Source organism: Maylandia zebra, linkage group LG7 (assembly GCF_041146795.1).
Source record: "Maylandia zebra isolate NMK-2024a linkage group LG7, Mzebra_GT3a, whole genome shotgun sequence".
Lineage (NCBI taxonomy): Eukaryota > Metazoa > Chordata > Actinopteri > Cichliformes > Cichlidae > Maylandia > Maylandia zebra.
In genome coordinates, this window is record NC_135173.1 from 61442687 (window position 1) to 61465230 (window position 22544).

Sequence of the window (22544 nt, forward strand, 5' to 3'; positions counted from 1 at the left end):
TATTTTGATAACTGTTTAGGTATTCAGATAACTATTATTATTTTTTAGACACAGGAGAAGCTTCAATTAGTACACCCAGTTATGGAAAACAAAGTGGGGTAATTGCTGCAGTTTAGAACAGGTTTTTGTGTCCCAAGGAACCCAGGATGTTGTCCGGAGCATAGAGCCATAGAAGGTCTTCAGGAGTGGGCCCATCAATCCAAAAGACCTGAGCCCCTGCAGCAGGTACAGCCTGCTCTGTCCTTTCTTGAGGTAGTCCAGTATCCATGTTGTGAGATGATGGTCCACTTCTGAATTCTCCAGTTTGTCCTTAAGGACTGTGGGAATAATAGTGTTAAAGGCACTGGAGAAATAAAAGAACATGATTCTCACAGTGCTCCCAGCAGTCTCCAGGTGAGAGAGGGAACGATGTAGGAGGAGAGTGACAGCATCATCCACTCCAATGCCAAGTTGGCAGGCAAACTGAAGTTGGTTCAGTGATGAGCTCACCAGGGGCTGAAGCTGAGCCAGGACCAACTGATCCAGGGTCTTCATCAGGTAGGATGTCAGAGCTACTGGCCTGTAGCCTTTGAAGTTCTTGGGACGTGGAGTCTTTAGCACTGGTACAACACAAGAGGTTTTTCCAGAGCTGTTGAACTCTCCCCAGCCTCAGGCTCAGTTCGAAGATGTGCTCCATCACCCCACACAGTTGATCTGCGCAGGACCTGACAACCCTTGAGGTGATGCTATCTGATGCAACACCAAAACCTCCGCCCCAGAGGGCGGACCCTGGGAGCACACCAACAGACACTCTCATGTAACGTGACAAATACACATATTATACAGCTTATACGGCATTCTCTTAAAATTATGCATGTATTAATAAATTAAGCACTTTATTTTCTTTAGCAGGCTTGACGAAATCGATAAATGTACTCACATCTCTTTAATGACTTTTTGGAAGAATTTAAACATACCTTCAATCATCCTTACACAAAGGAGGATGCAGCCAAATGCTTATTAAACTATTCCAGCAACAACACTGCTGAGCTGATGTAGCTGGGAAGGGTCTGATTAACACAATGGAAAAGCGACAGATGCAAATAATGGCATGTTTATATCGTGGCTCGTTGGAGCATTTCCTTGCGGCTTGTCCATCTCCACTAAATGCTGCCTGCAATACTGTGCAGTTAACACTGTCCAATCGATTTCAGTGCAGAACAAAACGAAATGAACTCTTTCACCATAGGCTCCCCCAGCCTTTGAGCCAATTGTCCAATTACTTTTGGTGTCTTTAAAAAAAGGGTGGCACATTTTAAGGACCTGAATCTTCTGAACTCTTCATTCCAGTTTAAAAGTGGATACCCTCAGACGAAAGGTGAGATTCTACATATTATGTCCATGTCAATTATATAACAATAATTGGAATATGTTTCAGTAAACAGGTAAAAAAAACACAGTTTCCAAATATATATGGACCTCATTTTAGGTCGAAGCACATAAAATGCCCTCCCTGACTGTCGGGTATATTTTTTACAATTATAATTATAACTAAATAATAATAATAATAATAATAATAATAATAATAATAATAATAATAATAATAATGTTAGACTTAATCAAATTAAGTCACATGATATTTTCATAAACAGTTATATTTTAATAAAAGCGTAATAAGGATAAAAATGTTGCAAAATATGTCGATGACTGAGGCTTTCTGTGAAAACGAAATCAGTCTTTTTTTTCTTTTATCACGAAGTAACGGAACCGGAAGTATAGCCGGGTTGGTTGTGGGTTGGTTGTTAGGCAGAGCATACCAGGTTGAGTTGGTTTGTATTATGACTTTAATGTGGAACATTAGTCGTGATGAACAGAGTTTCTGACTCTATTATGATTATGCTTGTATAATATGGAGAATGGTGGATGTTTCTTTCCCTTGGTGGATACATCTAAAGGTAAGACGTCGTCTTAAACAAGGGAGGTGCAACCAAATGCTGGTCGCGTTAGCTTAAATGAGCTTGCAAGCTACTAGATTGAACCGCTTCTGGTGAAATATTTTTCCAATCCTGATACTAAAAATAAACCTTTTTGCCACTCTAAGCAGGCGGACTGCGATTTAAAAAAGTATTACTTTGAAGTCAGCCGGCTACGATGGTTAGCAAAAAAGACAATAGCTACATCACCTATCATTAAAAACAGCTACGATGAATCATTACGTGAGGTGCTTGTTGCAGGTATCAAACAGTATCACTTGGCATTACACGCCATAACACATTTCGCTTTAGAGAAGAAGACCCTTAAGCTGTCAGCAAGGACAAACCTGACAATACACTACAGCTTTTCATTAGTTGCAGTTAGCGTCGTCTAGAAGCTCTTTGCAATTACTGGATCTTCTAATGTAAGATTAGGCCCGCCGCATACAATTTGAACTATTCAAAACCTAACAATATGTTATTAATAGTTTGACGTTTGTTTACTAAAGTTACAAAAAATCTTGGTGCTCTGGTCCTGATCCTTTATTGGACGTGTTAACGTTGGTATCTCATTCAACCTAGTTTGAGTGTGGGGTTGTTTTGGCCCGGCTTACAGCTCTTATTTACATGTTGAAATTATCAACATCTTTATGTTCAGTGTTAATATCACGGACATTCAAACTTCAGTTTTTGTTTGTTGGTATCAAAGTTCAAACCCATTTAAAGAGATTATTGGCAAAATGACAATCTTTGTTTTAACTGTTGAGACTTTTAAAGCCTCTTCAGCCAAGCTGAGGGCTATACTGTGAAGCAGGAGTTGGGTAAACTATGTGTGTTCAGTATATTTAGGGTATCTCTCCATTGTCTGGATTCACATATCCTAAAATTGATGATCAGGATAACCGATCACACAAAGCTGGTTATCAAGTCACTGTGTTAACGAAGGGTCTCCCCTGTGCATTCACACGAAATGTGTGGCACTGGCAGACATCTGACCAATCACAAAATAGGCGTTTCAGGAATCTTGTGACTCTTCTTCCATAGAAGATTATCCCTCTGAGTGATACCTATACTTTAGATATGTTATCAAATTGCATTAAAAATCTTTATCATAAAAATATACCAGTAAAATGCATCACTGTTTTTAAAAATGACGAGAAAACTCTTTACTTAATCTGGTGATTTGGCGCAAGCAATAATAATTTTAATTCTACTTAACAGTTTTATCACTGAGTGGGATTTTGCTGCCATTGATGATTTTTAAGGCAGCAGCTGCACATTAGAGCTCTACATCTTTAAAATAGATCCATTTAAACATTAAAGTTTACTGTCCCACATCAAACAGCTAGCTGTGTCCTCAACCTTTGATCGGGTGTAAAACAGCCTGTTTCAGTTTAAGTGTTGTTTTCAATAAAATGCATGCTCAAAAGAAATGTTTTGTCTCACTCCCATCCCTTCTTGTTGCATGTTGAAGCTCTACTTGGAACCTTGTTAAGATCCAACCATGCAAAATATGAAAAAAAAAACCCCTACTTTTTTTTGCCCATTTTTCAAGTGGTTAAACTTTTGATCTGGACTGCATAAAGAACAAAAACAAAAGATTGTATAAAATACAATATTAGTCCCTTAAAAGCAAATGCTGCCTTGGCAGAGGTTTGCTTCTTGTTTTAGTTTATTGTATTTATTTATTTAAACTGTGAAAGTTGGAAGTTAAAGTGGGCTTTGGGATGTGTGAATTGAGCTTAGTTTTTAAATATATCAGTTTTAAAAGATTGAGCTGAAATCCTACTTCTAGACTGCAACATGTAATAACAATTTCTTTGCTCTCCTTAGGGACTACTTTGCCTACCTTGGACCTGAAAAAATAGTCATCAAAAGATGGAAAAGGTGACACCTCTCTTGTCATCAGTCAGAGCTGTAACACTCTCAAACAGAGACTGATAAGAAAAGAAAAGGAACCCTTTGGCATACAGGCAAGAGGGTGAGAAGATTTCCAAAGCGAAAAGACACACTTAGCCAAACAGAGGAAATGGCATTCTTGGACAATCCGGCCATTATCCTGGCTCACATCAGACAATCTCATGTGACCAGTGATGATACTGGAATGTGTGAAATGGTGCTAATAGATCAGGATGTTGATCTTGAGAAGTGCCAGCTTTCTCTGGTGCCTGGTAGCAGCTTTGGGTCAACTGGGTCAGGCCTCCTGAATGAGGGGGGCAGTAGTGTGACAGACAGTCATCCCTGTGACCTCTCTCAGTCTATGGACATCACCTCCAGCTGGGACTTTGGCATTCGTCGGCGCTCCAACACAGGTAAACTCATCTTCAGACTTTAGCTTGTTAGTTGGGCCAGCTTTCTGTCAGACCTCCCTCCTGTCATTATGGTGGGAGGCAGCCAGAAAGCCTGTTCTGCTGCTGTTTGAAGGGGTTTTGTGTGGCTAATCAGGGCCAGTGGTTTCACTGAGTTAAATTGTGTGCAGCGCATGTGAAAAGCTTGGGATTACACTGTGGTTCATTGTGCATTTAAGTAATTTATATGATGTGACATATTGCATTAAATATGGTTATGGAGATGACAAATGACACAGCAAAATGAATAATCATTGACTATGTGTCATCCAGCTTCCGTGTGCTCCAAAATCAAGTGCCTACTCTATATAAAACCAAATTTCTGCAAACATTTGATGACAAAACCATGATGACAAAAAGTGAGGGAAACCCACTACTTCAGCAAATGTGGAATTTATTTTTACATTTTCAGTTTTCATATTGTTGTTCTTTGTTGGTGTTATTACCATTACTACTGTGGCTCCAGTGGATCATGGGCATGAATGTAATAGTAATTTGGCACTTTTAATAATGTCTTTAAACTTCATTTTTCAGGATGGAATGGTGATTCAGCATACGTTTTTAATGACTTACCTAAAGACTTGTAGCGAGTTTTACATTGTCATGGACTGAGAGGATGTTGACCAATAAAGAAGCTCAACTGAAATTTGTAGCTGCCCACATGCCCAGGTCAAATGTGGAAAATATCGCTATGGTCAGACAAGACAAAGCTTGAACTATTTGGCTTGCAAGCAATTCAGCTCAATTTTATTTATGTAGCACCAGATCGCAACAACAGTTGTCTCAAGGCGCTTAATATTGTAAGGTAAAGACCATCCCAATAATAACTTAGAGTTTTAGGTCAGACTACAATAACCTCAGTTTTTATGTGAATTTGGAAGCAGAAAATCAGGTCATCCAGGTCTTTATGTCTGTAAGAAATTCCTGCAGTTTAAATAATTTATGTATATTATCTGGCTTCATGGATAAATAAAGTTGGGTATCCCTGTGGAACTCCCTAGGTAACTTTAGTGTGTAAAGAAGACTCCATTTGCATTAACAAATTGGAGTCTGTTAGCTATGATTTAAGCCACTGCACTGCAGTACCTTTAATACCTACAGCACGCTCAAATTGCTGTAATATTATATTATGGTCAACAGTATGGAATGCTGCACTGAGGCCTAGGAGGACAAGCACAGAGATGAGTCCACTGTTTGTCCACATTTGTAACCTTCACTGAAGCTGTTTCTGGGTTACTGACCGCTTAAAGGCCTGTCTTACGTACTCAAGTCATAGAGATAGGTTGATTATGTTTAAGCTTAAAGCATTAATTAATGGTAAATAATGCTTCTTTGAGTAGTCTTGTAGGAATGGGGTCTAAAAAGCACAATTTTGGCTGCAGTGCTGAAGAGAAACCTAGGATGGTTCTTCTTCACTCAGTATAGAATAGTAAGATCTTCCAGCTTTACAGAGGGCTTTTTATAGAGCAAAAAACTAATCTTCCAGGCTAAAGGATGATCTTCTAAATGAGTGAGTTGCAATTTCCTCTCCAGCTTATGAGTTATGCTTTAAGGTGTGTATTTGAAAGTAAAAGGATGTGTGTTTTGAGGAGAAAAGATGAGGCTTTTAGACCCAAGAGCACTGTTCCAACAATACTTGTTTTTTTTTAAAAGTCATTAAAAATATAAACTGTACAATCAGTCCACAGTGGAAAAAGAACAGTCCATCCATTTGGACTGATCTATTTTCTGCTAGGTCTAGGCTACCCCTGCAACCAAGGCCTCCCTTTACCTGACCACCTCCTCTAACTCTTCTGGAAGGAGTATACCAAGACGCTGCCAAGCCAGCTAATCTCTGGGTCATACGTCTCCCTTGGGGCCAGACATGCTTTGGACACCTCCTCTCAGAGCCTTCCAAGAGACCTGAATGCCTGAACAAGCTCAAGTGTCACCTTTCAATGTGGAAGAGCAGCGGCTCCACTGCAAGCCCCTCTCAAGTGGCCAAGCTCTTCAGTCTATATGAAGGCTGAAGCTCTGCTCTGCCATGATTCATGAACAAGATTGTGAGATATTTGAAGCCCTCCACTTGGGGTGGTAATTTATTCCTGTGCAAGAGTGGGCTGAGCAGGGAAAACATTACATAGGCTGTTTTTGTGCTTATGTTTGACTAATGGTGTGTCATCGTATTGCTGTAATGCAAGAATATTCCACTATAATACTGCTACTCCTGGCATCTTGTGGCAATATATTCACACTGCGAATTACATGGCTGCCATCAATGACAATAGCTCATTGGAAAAAAATGACTAAGCTATCCTTAACTTTGTTTGCAGTAATAAATACTGCTGCCTCGAAACTGCTCTCACAGATGAAGTTCTTTCTTTTTTTTGTTTGTTTGTTTTTTTGACTCAATAGTCTCAGAAACACAATTGCAGTAAATTTCATTGAAATAGTGTGATATAATTTTGAGGCTATATTGCCTACCCGTAGTTTCACAAATTGTGTGTCCGGATATTTTGTCCTGTGTAAGAAGTTTGTTGTGTTGTCCTTATGTGGTTAGAATCACAGTAAAAAATGTGCTAATTTAATACAGGTCCTGTCTAAATGTGCTCTTTAGTGCTCCTGCTAGCCAGTATAAAAGCAATGTATTATATAATTTGAAAAGCCACAGCTAGTGTTGTGGTATAAGCTGAATAAAAAATAAATAAATGAATAGATAAATTTCATATCATGTGTGAAATTTAGTGTGCTACCAAGCACTGAGAAACTGATGGGACAACAATTCTTCCGAACCATGCTTAAGTTCATTTGTCCTTTTTTATATTTTGTTAATTATTCAAATGGATGAGTAACACAAAAAAACAACCCAATAAAAAAGTTTTCACTCTCAGTTTCAAAATTGCTGTATTTCTACTGTTGGAAATTACATTCAGCACTATAAACAAGACCAGAATTTAATAGAATAATTCACCATTTAGATTTGATTATCTTAAAGCACATGCTCTGTTTTTGCTTGCCATTTAATTACTGTTAAGCAATTAAATGGCAAGCACCCATCAGTATTTTACACTCTTAATGCAAAACGATGATGGTGCCCTCCTAACGTATAGAAAGCATCTCTACTTGTGCTTCCAAAACAACTTTGACCCAACAGAAAAAAGGGACTTCGGGGCTGGGGCTGTTCTGCTGAGTCCAGTAATGGGATGCAGGCAGTAGATCTTCTGCATCCCATGGGTGAATGGTTGGGCTTGTTGCTGAATGTCTTAGTTAATCTTAATGGGATATGAGATGAGGACCTCAGGAGTTTTGGAGGGTAGAATGACTCGAAATAATGCTGCGAAGGGTACTTGGTCTCCAGTGTTGTCTATGCGGGGACATCAGAATCCAAAATTGTTAAAATAATCGATGTAATTAACTTCATTTGACAGTGGTATTCATTTTGTTGCTGATTGGGTCATCAGGGATATCCTCAGCTGAGACTATATGCCATGGAAAAAGACTATCTGGCTTAACAGACCTCTCTAACCCACGAGTCTTGCCACCCACCAGAATACAGACTTGGTTGTGTCATGTTCTTCTATTATCCCTATAATCCTAAAGTTTGGTGTTATAATCTAATCTAATCAGTCATCAATTGAGGGTGTTGGTGTACTATATTGTTTGTTTTGTAAAAATTGTCTATAGTGAGGTTAAAGTGAGTTTGCAACTACTTTCAGAAATTTTATTTGGAAGGAAAAGTTGGTTTTGGTGAAAGAGGGAGTCCAAAGGTAGACATTGTCTCCTTTTGGCTCCCTTGACTTTTGTATTAGGTTTTGTAGAGTGACGGGGATGGTTTTGGGTTGTGGGTCGAAAGCTGCAATCCTCTGAGACTTTCAGACTTGACACTGGATACTGACCTCTTGTGGCTCTCATCAGGACTTCACCAAGATAGCTGTGACAAACCAGTGGCTGCTGGTAAGACACGGATTAACAACCATGCAAGTTTTATTTTATGCTAGCCCTTTTTGAACTGCTATACTTATTTGTGTACACGACTGTATTTAAAGGGTTGGTCATATTATTAAAAAGATTTACATGCCAGATAGTCAGTGTAGCTTCATGAAAACTGGTCTTTTTCTTTAAAGGCTCAATTAGTGGTACTCTATATGGACAAAAGAAGTGAGTCACATCTCTTAATTTTTTAATTCAGGGGTATAAAATTAAGCACCTAGTCATTCTGAAAGCCTTTGACCCATTTCTCTCAAAAATGTTTATTCTAAAGAGCTCACTTAATTGGTTCTCAACATGGTACTGATATATCACCCTTCCAACATTTATTACCACTATTATTGTGGACTGTTGAGCTGCCTTGGCTTACCTTGGACATAAATTGATCTCTACTGTACTAACAACAAAGGAGCTTGCCCTGCACTCATGTTAGACTACCACTCCTTGTTCTTACTACTCAGAAACAGACCACTTACAGAAAGGGACAAACTGTAACTAAGATGGTTACAGTCTGGCCAAAAGTGGCTGAGTCTACCCTTAAGTGCTGTTTTGCCCGTACTGATTAGAATCCGTATCATCACAAAGCTACCCAGGGTTCCCACACAGAAATAGAAGTATATCCCTCTTCAGTATAAAAAGTTGCATAGTCTGTCACAATATAGAACTTAATAGACGTATACCAAAATAAGAAAACTTTGAATAAAGTTTGGATAAAGGATGACGTTTGTCTCTTGCTGATAGACGTACCTTGCATTTAGATTTGGCGGCACTCTAGCCCACAGATGCAGGTACAAAAGAGCACTGCAAAGAAAAACTATACATGACAAATTGATAATGCCCTCCTATAACACAATCACCTACGGAGCCCGTGGCAAAGAATATGTGCAATAACTGATCACATGAGCACAGACAGTTCCCGTATTGTCCATAATGCTTCACTCCCTGATGTATTAAACCATTTCTATGCCAATTTTGACAGACTCAATACAGAGACTCCCATCAAAACCCTGCCACCACCAGATGGCCATGTACCTCTGCCCTCTGAGGTCAGGTCCTCCCTAAACAGAGTGAATTAACACAAAGCTGCTGGCCCTGACGGTATACCAGAACCCGTGATCAGAGCATGTGGCAGTAAGCTGGCTGAGGTGTTTATTAACATCTTTAACTTGTCCTCAAATGCTTACAAGTCGATGAAGGTTAGAAGGGTGGTGGATCAGTTCTCCAGCTAGTCCAGTCTTGGGAAAGATCCTGAATCCCCAAGTTGTCCCCGATGCAGTCATCAGAGTGCGACTGTTAGAAAGTTAAACATTTGTAGATATAAAGGTGTTTGTTTGTTTTTTGGTTGTTGTTTTTTTATTTAACCTCTGTTTAACTAGGAAGATCCCATTTTGATTAAAAACCCTTGAAACCTTTCAAGGGAGACCTGGCCAAGATGGGCAGCAGCAAGTATCACGCAGTTATAAAAATGACACAATTAAACACACACAACAACAACAAAACACACATACACAAAAATGCAAATGAAATTTAATTAAAATGACAAGCAATCTAATTGAAACAGTTGCATGTTATGGATTAAAAACACTTAATGAAAATAATTTTGTCATTTTCCAGTCATTCTGCAGCTCGTTCCAAGCCAAGGGTGCTAAATGGACAAAAGCTCTTTTGCCAAGTTCAGTTTGTGCAAATGGAACAGAAAGCAACAAGTAATCTTATGGACGAAGAGAATAACGACCAGCATGTTTCATTGCAAGGAGGGAACATGTATATAGAAGGCAGCAATCCAGTTATTGCTTTACATCTAAAGCTATATCAATAAGAGTTAAAGGTTCTATCAATGTGTGAGAGACTTGTGGTAAAAAGCTCAGAGTAAAAACGTGCTATAGAAGTAGAAGTAAATTTACTTCACTTTGCCCTTAAACACTACTTAATGATTATAGCTCCGTACCATTACTACCTCTTTCCTTTCTAAGCTGGTAATGAAATTATTTCACCTTGTCCAGCAAATGCAGAGAAAACCCGGTTTTCGTCAACTGCAGAAACTGAACAGGCAACAAGCTTTAAATTCCTTAATCTATGTCATTTTCTATAGATACACCTTCTGTCTAATACAAAAATGTCAATAATCCCTACACTTTCTGAGGAGGTTGAAAAATACCTTGGTAGCATCTCCTACTGCACTGTACAAAGCATTATAACATCTTGTATAACAGTGTTGTATGGTAACTAGGCGACCGTTGGTCAAAGGGCCCTGCAGTGGGTAGTAAAAGCAGCTGAGCAGTGTTAATAGTGTAACTGTCAGCAACTTGTCATCAAAGACATCTAAAAGTGTTGCATCCGACATGAGTGTAACTCTGTCTCTGACCATATTTCGTAAGTATTTTATCAAATGGACTCTATTAAACACACATTCATACACTATATTATACACAATGACTGAATCTGAAACTGTGATATGCCGCCACTTCAGCAATAACAGACTAGCAATAAGTTACTAATCCTATATTTTATATACATCTTATTCTGTATTTTATTGTATGATATTGTAATGCATTTGAATTTCCCTCCTTTTTAAATCTTTTATCTTATTCTGTGTTTTATCTTACTTTGCTTTCTGCACAATAACATACAACAACATATTGCAAATTTCATTATACCGGCTATGCTATGCTATGTGTAATAAAATGGTAAAGTCAACTGAATCAAACTTTTGGAGAGCAATGACATCCTCTGTGGTTGGAAATAATGACTGTTCAATGATCTACATTCTATAGAATCAGTTGTTTACAGGAATTTACAATAATTTTCATGATGTGTCGTAAATGATGATCTGTTGTCTGTTTAACTAAGTTTTAGTGACTCTGTTTTTGTATGCAATGAAGTTAATGACCAGCTGTCCTTTCTTTGTAGCCCAAAGACTTGAAAGACTAAGAAAAGAACGACAGAACCAAATCAAATGCAAAAACATTCAGTGGAAAGAGAGGGCGTCCTCCCAGTCAGGTACTGTTCCTAGTCATTTCTAAATACCTTTACTTTTTTAAATTTCACATTTTACAAACTTTGTAACACCATGTTTTACAAACGTTGTTTTTGCTTGTCATTTACATCCCTTAATGTCATTCTGATTACGTAGTTTGCTGAGGATCTGCATGTTCAAATGATTTTGTCTAAAATATGACATCAAATATTCTGTTGCCACAGGGCACAGACCACTTCATTAGTAATATATACTGAAGCATTTATAGAAGAGTATCTTAACATTTTAAGTAATCAAAGACAAAAATCTGTCTTTATTGAACCTGAATCAGTAACTGAACCAGTGAAGTGAATGGCACTTCTATACAGTGGTGTGAAAAAGTGTTTACCTCTTTCCTGATTTCCATTTTTTTTTGTATGTCACACTTAAATGTTTCAGATCATCAAACAAATAACACAACACAGATAACACAAGTAAACAAAATACAGTTTCTAAATGAATGTGTTTATGGCAGAGTTCTAAGACAAAAACCACTGCTGAGCAAAAGGAACATAAAGACTCGTTTCAGTTTTGCCAGAAAACATCGTGACAATCCCCAAGACCTTTGGCTAAGTGCTCTGTGGACTGACTAGACAAAAGTTGAACTTTTTGGAAGGTGTGTGTCCTATTACAGGGTGGTGGATCAAAAAGTCATACACAGTTTCAGAAAAGGAACATCTTACCAACAGTAAAATATCATGGTGATGTGATGGTCTTGGACTGTCTTGCTGCTTCAGGACCCATAAAACTTGCTGTGGTAAATGAACCATGAATTCTGCTCTCTACCAAAACATCCTGAAGGAGAATGTCTGGCTAATTGTTCCTGAACTCAGGCTGAAGCACAATTAGGTTCTGCAGCAGGACTATGATCTAAAACACAACAGTAAGTCCACCTTGCTGTTGTGAGACTTTGGAGTGGCCTGATTCCAACTGAGATTCGGTGGCCATAAAAAGGCGGTTCATGCTCGAAAACCCTCCAGTGTGGCTTAATTACAACCACTCTGCAAAAATGAGTAAGCCAAAGTTCCTCCACATTGCTGGAAAAAAAATCATTGTCAGTTATTGCAAACATTTGATTGCAGTTGTTGCTGCAAATGCTGTTGTTGTGTGGCCCAACCACTTATTAGGTTTAGGGTGCAATAACTTTTTCACACAGGGCCATGTATGTTTGGAATTGTTCCCCGCTTAATAATAAAAACCTTCATTTAAAAACTGCATTTTGTGTTTAGTTTGGTTATCTTTGTCTAAGATTGATATTTGTTTGCTGAGCTGAAACATTTAAGTGTGACAAACATACAAAAAATAGGAAATCGGGAAATGGTCAGATGTTTTTTCACACTGTATCAACACGAGCTGTTTGATAAAATCTCCTTAAATTCTCAGCAAAACCTCTAAGATAATGTGTTTAGATTCAGACACAAAAGCTCTTTAGTTGACAAAACTCCATCAGTATACGTTAACTCTTTTTTTTTTTTTTCTTCTTCTTCCTGTTTCTGTGTGTTCTGTCCAGTGGAAGATCTGGGGTCTCTGTTTGAAAAGCGCAACTTTAAAGACAGGCCGCAGACAACTGGAACAAAATCCACTTTGTCACTGAGGCTTGAGCAGTGTCCCCAGCAGCTCAATAATCCCTTCAATGAATACTCTAAATTTGATGGCAAGGTGAATTATTCAACATTTTATTTAGGTTTATTTGGACATTAAATAATAGGATTTGAATCCAGTTTTGTAGAGTGGGGAAAACCTTTGTCTTCAATTTGATTTTCTTCAAGAATTGATAAGCTTTTTCTTTGTATAGGTTTTTCCATATATCATGATAGTCAGGACAGTACTCAATTTTCACTCAATTCAGGTTGAAAATTTTGTTTCTAACTAAATAAGCAGTTATAAATTTTATTGAAGTTATTACCCAAATAATCACAGCACAGTTTCAATCTAATTGTGTATTTATTTCTCCTTTGGCATTTGATGGTAGAATGCCACAGTAGAAATAAATAATTTCATTTGTCTGGTAGGACTTATAGGATCAGCTTTGTGTTTTGAAGTCTGCCTCAAAGGCATATGGTGCTATCAAGCATTCGCAGCAGGTGAATCTGCGCAGCCACAAAATTGACAGACATACGAACGTGCTTGTGCTAATGATCTAATCTGATGACAAAATGTACATCACTTTGACCCATGCTGACTCTAGCAGCCTTGTGGATGTGGAAACTATAACTTGCCTGTTAGTGTTTATTTGAAAAACAATAAGTTAATATTTGTCTACGTTTTGTCTGTTTGTTCGATGTAATGTTTTGTTTTGTTTTTACTGCACAATCCTCTCTTCACTTTTAGGGCCACATCGGCACCACAGCTACAAAAAAGATAGACGTCTACCTATCAATGCAAATGACTCAGGAGAAAGTACATCCAATGACAGTGGTGACCATCGCCAATGCCCGTGTCCATGACCTCATTGGACTTATCTGTTGGCAATACACAAGCGAGGGACGAGAACCCAAACTCAAGTGAGCACAAAATGGCTAAAAAAATAAAACTGCTACATTTCACAGGATGTCCGTTTCTTTGTAACACACTTTTTCTGTCTCTCTATATCCAAATCCTTCCACCGCATATCCAACAGTGAAAATGTGAATGCTTATTGCCTTCACATTGCTGAAGATGATGGCGAGGTAGACACTGACTTCCCTCCGCTAGACTCCAATGAGCCAATACACAAGTTTGGTTTCAGCACTCTGGCCTTGGTGGAGAAATACTCCTCCCCTGGCATCGCTTCCAGGCAGTCACTGTTTGTTAGAATGTAAGTATGAAATGAGTGATATATCACTTATAACAACAAATGGTGGAAAGCTGATAGTTGTCTAATTATAGATACTTACATAAGTCTTGCTAGGACTAAGATAATGATTTCCATCTATGAATAAAACTACATTGTTGGGACAGCACAAAATGACATAAACAACCAGTTTGGCTCTGTAGGTTCACAGTCATCCAGGTAATGGTAGCCTTAAGAGCTAAACAGGAAGGCAACTTAGGTTTTTTTGTTTGTTTGTTTGTTTGTTTGTTTGTTTGTTTTGGTTTGGTTTTTGTGAAGACGATTCACCTCTCAAACAAGAGGCTTCTTCAGTTTTAAAAGTTGACAGCCAATATATTTAAACAGTAGTTGGGTTGTCCCATAGGAGGTGATTATTGACCCACTATTAATCATGTGCATAATCACATAAGTTGTGAAAAAAGGCATGGGTCATTAGCATCAGGATTTTGGGTAAAACCACTGTGAGACCTTGCCTTGTCCTGTCATGTGACCTATCAAGGTCACCTAACGCAACTTGAGTTTAGAACAACGGTTAGCATCCCCTTTTTAGCTGTTGGCATGGTGATGTTTTGTTTTTTATTTAGAGATTTAATGACCTTTTCTTCAATTGTGATGTTGGATGGAGATGGTCTTGCACTGGAGAGGATAGCTGAAAGCTTCATCCTGATTTCCTCTGGTTGTTAACAACAGAAACAACAATAAGTATCATTAAACTATGAGGATAACCACTAATTTTCTGTTCACAAATTTATATAAGACTGAGGTTATTGTACTTGGCCCTAAAAGTCTTTGAAATATGGTATCTAACCAGATGCCGACTCTGGATGGCATTACCTCGGCCTCGAGTAATACTGCGAGGAATCTTAGACCCCCCTTTTTTTTTTCTTTTTTTTAAATATGAGCATGTCATTCAATGCTTATATTAATCATGTCTCAGAGTGATGTTGACTTCTTTGAATTCTAAGCTGGACTACTGTAATTTCTTATTATCAGGATGTCCTATAAACTGATGTAAAAATCAGCTAATCCAAAATGCTGCAGTAGGAATACTGGCGGGGACTAAAAAGAGAGAACATATTTTTTCCTGTGTGGGCTTCCCTTCATTGGCTCCCTGTTAAATCCAGAATCAAATTTAAAATCCTTCACCTCATACAAGGCCCTGAGTAAACAGACCCCATCTTAACCTAATATTCTAATCACACCAATTAAGCCCTTTGCTCTCAGACTGCAAACTTGTTGTTCCTAGAGTATTTAAAAGACGAATGGGACGTAGAGTATTAACTTCCAGGCCCCTTTTCTGTGGAATCAGCTTCAAGTTTGTATTTAGGAGATGGACGCCCTGCCTGATTTGGCGCTATATAAATATTTCCAGTATTAAACGATGTTAGGGTGTGGACAAGTAAATTTTTACAGGCTGATTATTTTGTGCTGCATTTAAATAAATATTTGAATATTTGGCAACAGGAAGGCATTTGTATACAACAGTAATACTGTTTAATTGCTAAAAGTAAGGTCTATGATAATAATTTCTCCAAAAACTATTTAAAGTAAAATGTTCCAAATAAGGTAGTTGAGATTAAAAATACATGAGGTGGCTATTCAAAACAAACAACATATTGAAACTTCCTGCTGTTTGCAAATTGAAAGCAGAACACAGTAGATTATTTATTCAGATTACAATCTTGTCTTCGTGTCTTCAGCTTAGCAGTTTGTGCTAGCACAAAAAGCAGTACTCTGATACTCGCATCTTATTGCTATGAAACAATCAGAACCATTAAATGTTGCTTAATGCATTCTTAATTATTTTCTATTTTTCTATTTTAGAAATGCTGCTCATGGTTTTTCTCTAATTCCGGTGGACAATTTGAAGGTGACTATGAAGGAAATTCTCCAGAAAGCTCTCAAGAAGAGGAAAGGTTCACAGAAAGGCTCGGGTAATGATGTTTGCACCATTTATTCCCTTCTCTCTTTAATGCAAGGAAGACGGTGTGCTGTCTTTTTATGATCTGTTAATCATAAAAGTGTGCTGTTTTCCTTGAATTATCCATAAATATAATCCATAAATATAATCTCTTTTGGATACATTGGGCATAATTCTACATCTTTGTATTTTGTGTCTGAAAATAGTTTTTGGCATGTTTTACTATATACCTCACATTGCTAGATAAGGAGTGATTAACCTACAGACTGCCTAGATTGTAACTTGACTTTCCACTCCGAGTGCCTTGTACAGATACAGGCCCTTAGCAAGCAGTGGCAGTTATGAGAGCTGAGTGTCAGCCATTTTCCAGGCACTTCCCAGATGCTGGGAGTCCTCCCTCCTTCTCCTGGGACATCTCTGCTTTCTACTATGAACACACTTTTCATTAAGTTGCAGAATGTTACCAAGTGTGTGTATGTGAGGATAGCATGTCAGTGATGGAAATAACTATCTCTTTTCATCAGCAAGAGTTTTGTTTCTGAGAGACAGTAATTTTATTAACTGTGTTTGATCTAAAGAAGTCAAACCAAAGAAGGTTCACATTACAGGAATTCAGAGGAGACAAAGGGAATGGCTAGAAATTTAATAATACATAGAATATCTTGGCTCTTAAGAGGGAAGTTTGGTGGAGTAGAGCTGCAGTGACCCTAATGACACTGGTCTCTAATTAGTGAAAGCAACCAGTGGTTGTAGAGCCTAAAACGTTTCACTTTTGACACATGAATGAATATGCATTTGACAATTTGACACATGAGACACGCAGACTTCAGGAGGAGTTACAGTATCTGATTAGTCCGAAAGTCACGGGCAAAGGAGAATCCCAGATTATTTTGGATATGCTTCTTTTTTTTAAAAAATATATATTTACATATCTACAGTTCCAGTTGTTACCAGTAGCTTTCCTATTAGTTAACATTTCATTCTACTTGAACAACTGCAGCACAGTCAAACAATTAGTCTGGCACTAGTTTGAAAGTAACAACTAAAAACAAGACCCAAGTTGTTGAAAAATAACTTTCTCATAAGAGTTTTGCAATATCAATAAAAGTTGTCAGTGCTGTGTTGATGTAAATACTCTCATTCTCAAACAGGGCCCTTGTATCGTCTCGAGAAGCAGACCGAGCCAAATGTAGCAGTAGACCTGGACTCCTCACTGGAGAGCCAGAGTACCCTGGAATTTTGCCTGGTCAGAGAAAACAGTAAGTGATCTTACAATGACTGTTGTCATGAGACCTCTAGACAGCAAACCTCTTGCATGGACTAAGTAAGGTACATAAAAAAGTTATTATGTTTGGAAAGATAAGTGTCTGGACTTCTTTAAGTTTCTTGACGACATTTCACCTCTTGTCTGAGAAGCTTCTTCAGCTGGCTTCTACACACCTTGGCTTGTGTGATTAGGCAGAGGACCCCAAGAGGGTCCATAACCCTTTTGGGGACATTTCCAAATAGGGCTTAAAATCTGGGACTCTCCACCAATTGCTCTTAGAACTGAAGAAGCTTCTCGGATGAGAAGACCTCTTCAGGAAACTTAAAGAAGTCCTGACGCATATTCTTGATGCCAGAATATGTCAGGTGTGTTGTACAGCTTGCTTTGTCCTTTCATATGATATAGTACTCTATGTGGTTTCTTTAAAAATAATTACACGGCCAACTTTGACCTTGGGCACTAACAGGAAGGTCGAGGTCAGACGCTTAGCCAACCTAGGTACTCATTATCCCCCAAGTCATACTATACTGTGAATTTTAAAGTCAATTCATGAAAAAATACAAAATGTAAACTGATTTTCTGATTTGGTGTGATCTTGATGTTGACCCAATTTTCACCTAAATTAAAATACCTGGAGTTGGTGTGACCTTGACCCAGTTATTATCAAAATGAAATCAGCTGGAGCTATTATTGGTATCTACCGTCCCACAGAATAAAAAAAATGATATTTTGAAAAATGTGGACGCTAGACTGCAAACAAACAAACTGATTACATATTTCCTTCCTTCTGGAAGAGCAACATCAAACTTTAAGTATAGCCCTTGCCCTTCAGGGGTAGTTGCACTCTCTGAGTGCTCTTGTTTTCTTTCTGTCTTCAGGCTCCAGAGGTGAGGAGAGTTCAGAGGAAGACCCTCCTATTGACATCACCACAGTCCAAGACATGTTGAGCAGTCATCACTACAAGTCCTTCAAGATCAGCATGATCCACAAACTGCGTTTCACCACAGATGTCCAGCTAGGTACAAACTGCTTGATGCACGTTATCCGCTTACAAGTTGTAGTCAGTATTTTTTTAATTAAATTCATTGTGTGCAGCTTACAAAGATTTTTTTTTTAATGGATTTTTTATGATTATTTATACTTGAAATACAATGGATCCCTATTTCTCCACAAAGAATGATGCATCTCATTTTTAGTGATTTTTGAATAGCAGCTGTATTTTTTTTTTAAACAATGAATTTAAAAAAAAAAGTTTTTTGTTTTTTTTAATTCATTGTTTAAACCTTAATATTAAAACAGTTTTTAAAGAACAGTCGAAACAACTAGAGGTAACAAATAAAAAACAAACAAATGGATTGCAAGAATTTATTGCAATTATGCAATGCGTGGCTACTGCAGCATTCGGCAGCGCCAACAGTGAATGTGTATCATGTATGAAATACATTGACCATCATGTTTTACATATGGGTATCTCATCAGGGATTTCAGGAGAAAAACTGGAGATTGATCCTGTCACCAATCAGAAAGCCAGTACTAAGTTCTGGATTCGGCAGAAACCCATTTCCATTGACTCGGACCACCTTTGTGCTTGTGACCTTGTGGAGGAAAGAAGCCCTAGTGAGTGGAGCACAGAAACATTAGGTCACCCTGCACATGTCAACACACTATTCATGTACTTAAACTTTCGTTACCTTTAAGGTTTATTTTGCTTTTATCCATTTATCTACATCTACACTACTCAAAAATTAAAGGAACACTGAGTTCCTTATCCCAGAAGTCAGTTAAACTTCTGGCATATTGATCCGGTCAATTTAAGTAGCTTACGGGGTTATTGATGCATTTCAGCTGTTTTGGTGTTAATGAAATTAATGAAAGGTGCACTAGAAGGCCAAACCATACTGACATTCTTGGTGACATTCAAATAGTTTCATCTCCTGCTCCTATCCTGCAGTCAGCCCAGAATGGTTGTTGGACAAGTTTGTTGTATCATTTTGGTCTAATGAAACATGTTTTTCCTTTACAGGTCATGCAATATTTAAACTCACTTATCTCAGCAATCATGACTACAAGCCTCTCTACTTTGAGTCTGATGCTGCTACTGTCAATGAAATAGTGCTGAAGGTGAGTTTGAGCTGAATGTCTGTGCTGGAACACATTTCTGTGAGGACAAAGATTTAACAGTTTTGATTTAATACCTGCTAAATATGGCAAAGCAGGAGTGGCAAAAGAGACTAAGCAGATCAGAACAATCTCTGTTATGTTAAAAGAACGAGTGTTTACGCAAGTACAGTTTAATGTATGCATTTCCCTTGATGATTTTCCTTTTGTTGGTCAGCTTTGATTAGATTGCAGTACCCTTCAACTCGTTAAAACAACTGCGTCGTTTTTATTTTTAGATCAGAACGATGGAAAGTAGCTCTGTTCCAATGTGTCACCATCAAATGTGAATGTACACCATGAGTACAAAGAGACTCGCATGTCTGTAGTTGCTGATGTGTGACACTCTTTGCAGAGATGCTGCACACAGGCAGTGCTTCGAAATATCATGTTTCATGATCCAACAGGACAAAACCAAAACTTATATCCTCGTGCAGTCGGTGAAATGGCTCAATGAGGTCCTTGCCAGTGCGCTCGAATGGAACATCCATTAATAGGAAAGGCTAGTTGGTGCTATTTAACATTCTGAGCAGGATGCACACAAGCAGTGCACATCTCTTCAGATACCCAGCCACTAGAATTGGGTCATAATTTGGTCCAAAGTTTTAGCATACCACAATTATTTCCCATCAAAAACTGTTCCTTTTCAGTGCGAGTGTCAGGACTCAGTTGATAAAGTCTGTCCCTTGTCTCTCCTGTATCTTTTGTGCTATGGACACTACATATTCATAGCTCTTGTTAGTACACCTCCAAACATTGCTCTACCAACCTATTAAACCTGGGTCAGTCAACTAGGAGCTATTTCTGTTAATTTTGCCCGTGTTTTATGTCCACATCACCATGGGATATTTGTAAACGTCACCACGTACACTTCAACCCACTCTGCTTCCGCCAAAGCCCCAGGGCAAACCAGGTTCTGTTAAATCAGCGTCTGTGTACAGCTCGAGTCAGTCAATGCCGGTTGTGTTATACGGCTGACCACATGGATCACCCAACCTCCTCAGGTGGCTGTCTGCATTTCCAACACTCCTGGACTGATGTGTGCGTGGCTTCCTAAGAGCTGGAAGAAGTGCTTGTAACCTGTAGGTTTTGAGGAGTGAAATGCATGAAGGGTTAACGAGAGTGCCGTTTGGTAGCTTGGGTTGGGTTGATGGGGCAGCAGGTAGTTTTCTCTTTGGTGCTGGCGCTGATTCCTGCAACCTTCAGCCTTTTAGCATAGGCAAAGGGTCAGTCCTCTGCTTCCAGCCTAGAGCTGCTGAAGCAAGGGGGAAATAGCTGAACCAGTCCAGCAGATCTGTCCTTGAAAGTAAATGTTTACTATGACTGCCTGTATTCTTTCCATCTTGTTCGTGCCAAAAAATGCTTTTTTGTGACTGTGTGATTGTTGGGATTTGAAGAAATGAGAGCAAATTATGCGCTTTTGTTTTATGCCGCTAGAAACAAAGTGCGTTAAGATACAATTTTAAAATGGATTCTTTGCTAAGTTGTTTTGTGACACTGTTTAATCCCCTGAGTTTGAAACACCTTCAGCTAATACTGAAGACCAGTTATTAAAGAAAGAAAGAAAGAAACAGCAGAAAGTCTGGATCCTTGGAAAGAAGATGTAAAGAAAAAAGGGGTGGCTCAATAATTTTTCACAGTACTGTAGTGCAGTGTTTGAAATGCAAATGAATGCATCACACAAATCTTTTAAGTCAATTCATAATTAATGCCAGTTTTTCCCAATTTTTTTCAGATAAACTACATCTTGGAGTCCCGGGCTAGCACCTCTCGTGCTGATTACTTTGCCCAGAAACAACGAAAACTGAGCCGCCGGACCAGCTTCAGTTTCCAGAAGGAGAAGAAGACTGGGCAATAGACGGGCTCCTCTGCCACCTGTCAGTTCATTCTCTCTATATAGCCTTGTATATGGAGAGCATCAACCTAAATCTACAATCCCTATAAAGAAGACTGGCAGAAATGCGACAAAGATGAAAATGAGAGGAAGAGAGCAATGGTTAGAAAATGGTCCTGTAGGATGTATGTCTGCTTCAGCAGAGCAAGGTGGAAGTTTCTGAAACTTCACCAGTGTCAAGTCATTCTTTTTCTAACATTGAAAAAAAGACTTGTTTTGGCTGTTGTGTTTTTGTCAGGTTTTTTTTTTTTTTTTTTTTTAAACTTTTTGTTCATTCATTGCCTCTGAATCTAAGCTCTGTCCTCCAGGATGGATATGTAGAGCTTCAACAAGTTGGCAATGTGCACCAAAAAAAAATCAAAGCTACAGACTGTATTATAGCTTTTGCCCTCCTCGTCTAACAGATTTAACACGATGTGAAAATAAAGGTTTCACATTTTTAATGTATTGTACAGAGATATTTTTTATTTAGGAAATGAAAAGGTGTCTCTGGACTGTGTTGTTGGGTTTATCAGTCTAACATTAAAGCATTTCATTCAGGCATATATTTAAAAAAAAAAAAAGTTTTAATAGCAAATATTCTTCATGCTTTTAGAAGATCAAACACTTTTAGAAATAAAAAAAAAATTGTTAATTTGAAAGTTTTAAAGGGATAAATGGACTGGTTCTTATCTGTGCACTCAAAGCGCTTCATACAACTTGCCTCATTCATCTGTACAAGCACTTTTTTTCCTCTGATTTTTCTGCTGAAGTGCTTTTTATCTAACATTCAGATACATTCATACTTTGATGGATGCATCAGAGAGCAACTCAGGGTTAGTATTTTGCCCAAGGCTACTTGGCATGCAGGCTGGAGCAGACAAGGATCAAACCACCAACCTTCCGTTTAGTGGATCGCCCGCTCTACCTCCTAAGCCACAGCCACCTCCATATATAAAGATATGACATTTGAATGTCAAACTTTTGATTGCTGGGTTAACTCTTTATCCCTGCTCAATTAACACGGACTGTAAAACAAAGCAACAACTTGCCAGGATAAAAAAATGAAATTCCTTATCAATTCTCATTGCTCCACTTTGAGAACCACCACCGTCTCTAAGCAGGATATCAAAGACATTACATTCTTGCTGAATTCAGGTGTTTATGTTGGAGGTATTTCCCCTCTTTGTTGTGATCAGTGTTCATTACTAAAGTAAAAAAGTTGTTACACA

General features: G+C 38.3%; 1 protein-coding gene across 1 annotated transcript; it reads left to right on the forward strand.

Moving 5' to 3' along the window:
• Window positions 1-1752: 1752 nt before the first annotated feature.
• mapkap1 (MAPK associated protein 1) lies at window positions 1753-21776 on the forward strand. Its single transcript, XM_004572821.3, has 12 exons — window positions 1753-1934; window positions 3786-4264; window positions 11177-11266; window positions 12793-12941; window positions 13614-13786; window positions 13903-14079; window positions 15919-16028; window positions 17167-17274; window positions 18161-18301; window positions 18762-18899; window positions 19306-19403; window positions 21175-21776. Exons 2-12 carry the CDS (start codon window positions 3982-3984, stop codon window positions 21295-21297), a joined length of 1590 nt encoding a protein of 529 aa, XP_004572878.2. The 5' UTR covers window positions 1753-1934; window positions 3786-3981; the 3' UTR covers window positions 21298-21776.
• The last annotated feature ends 768 nt before the right edge of the window (window positions 21777-22544 follow it).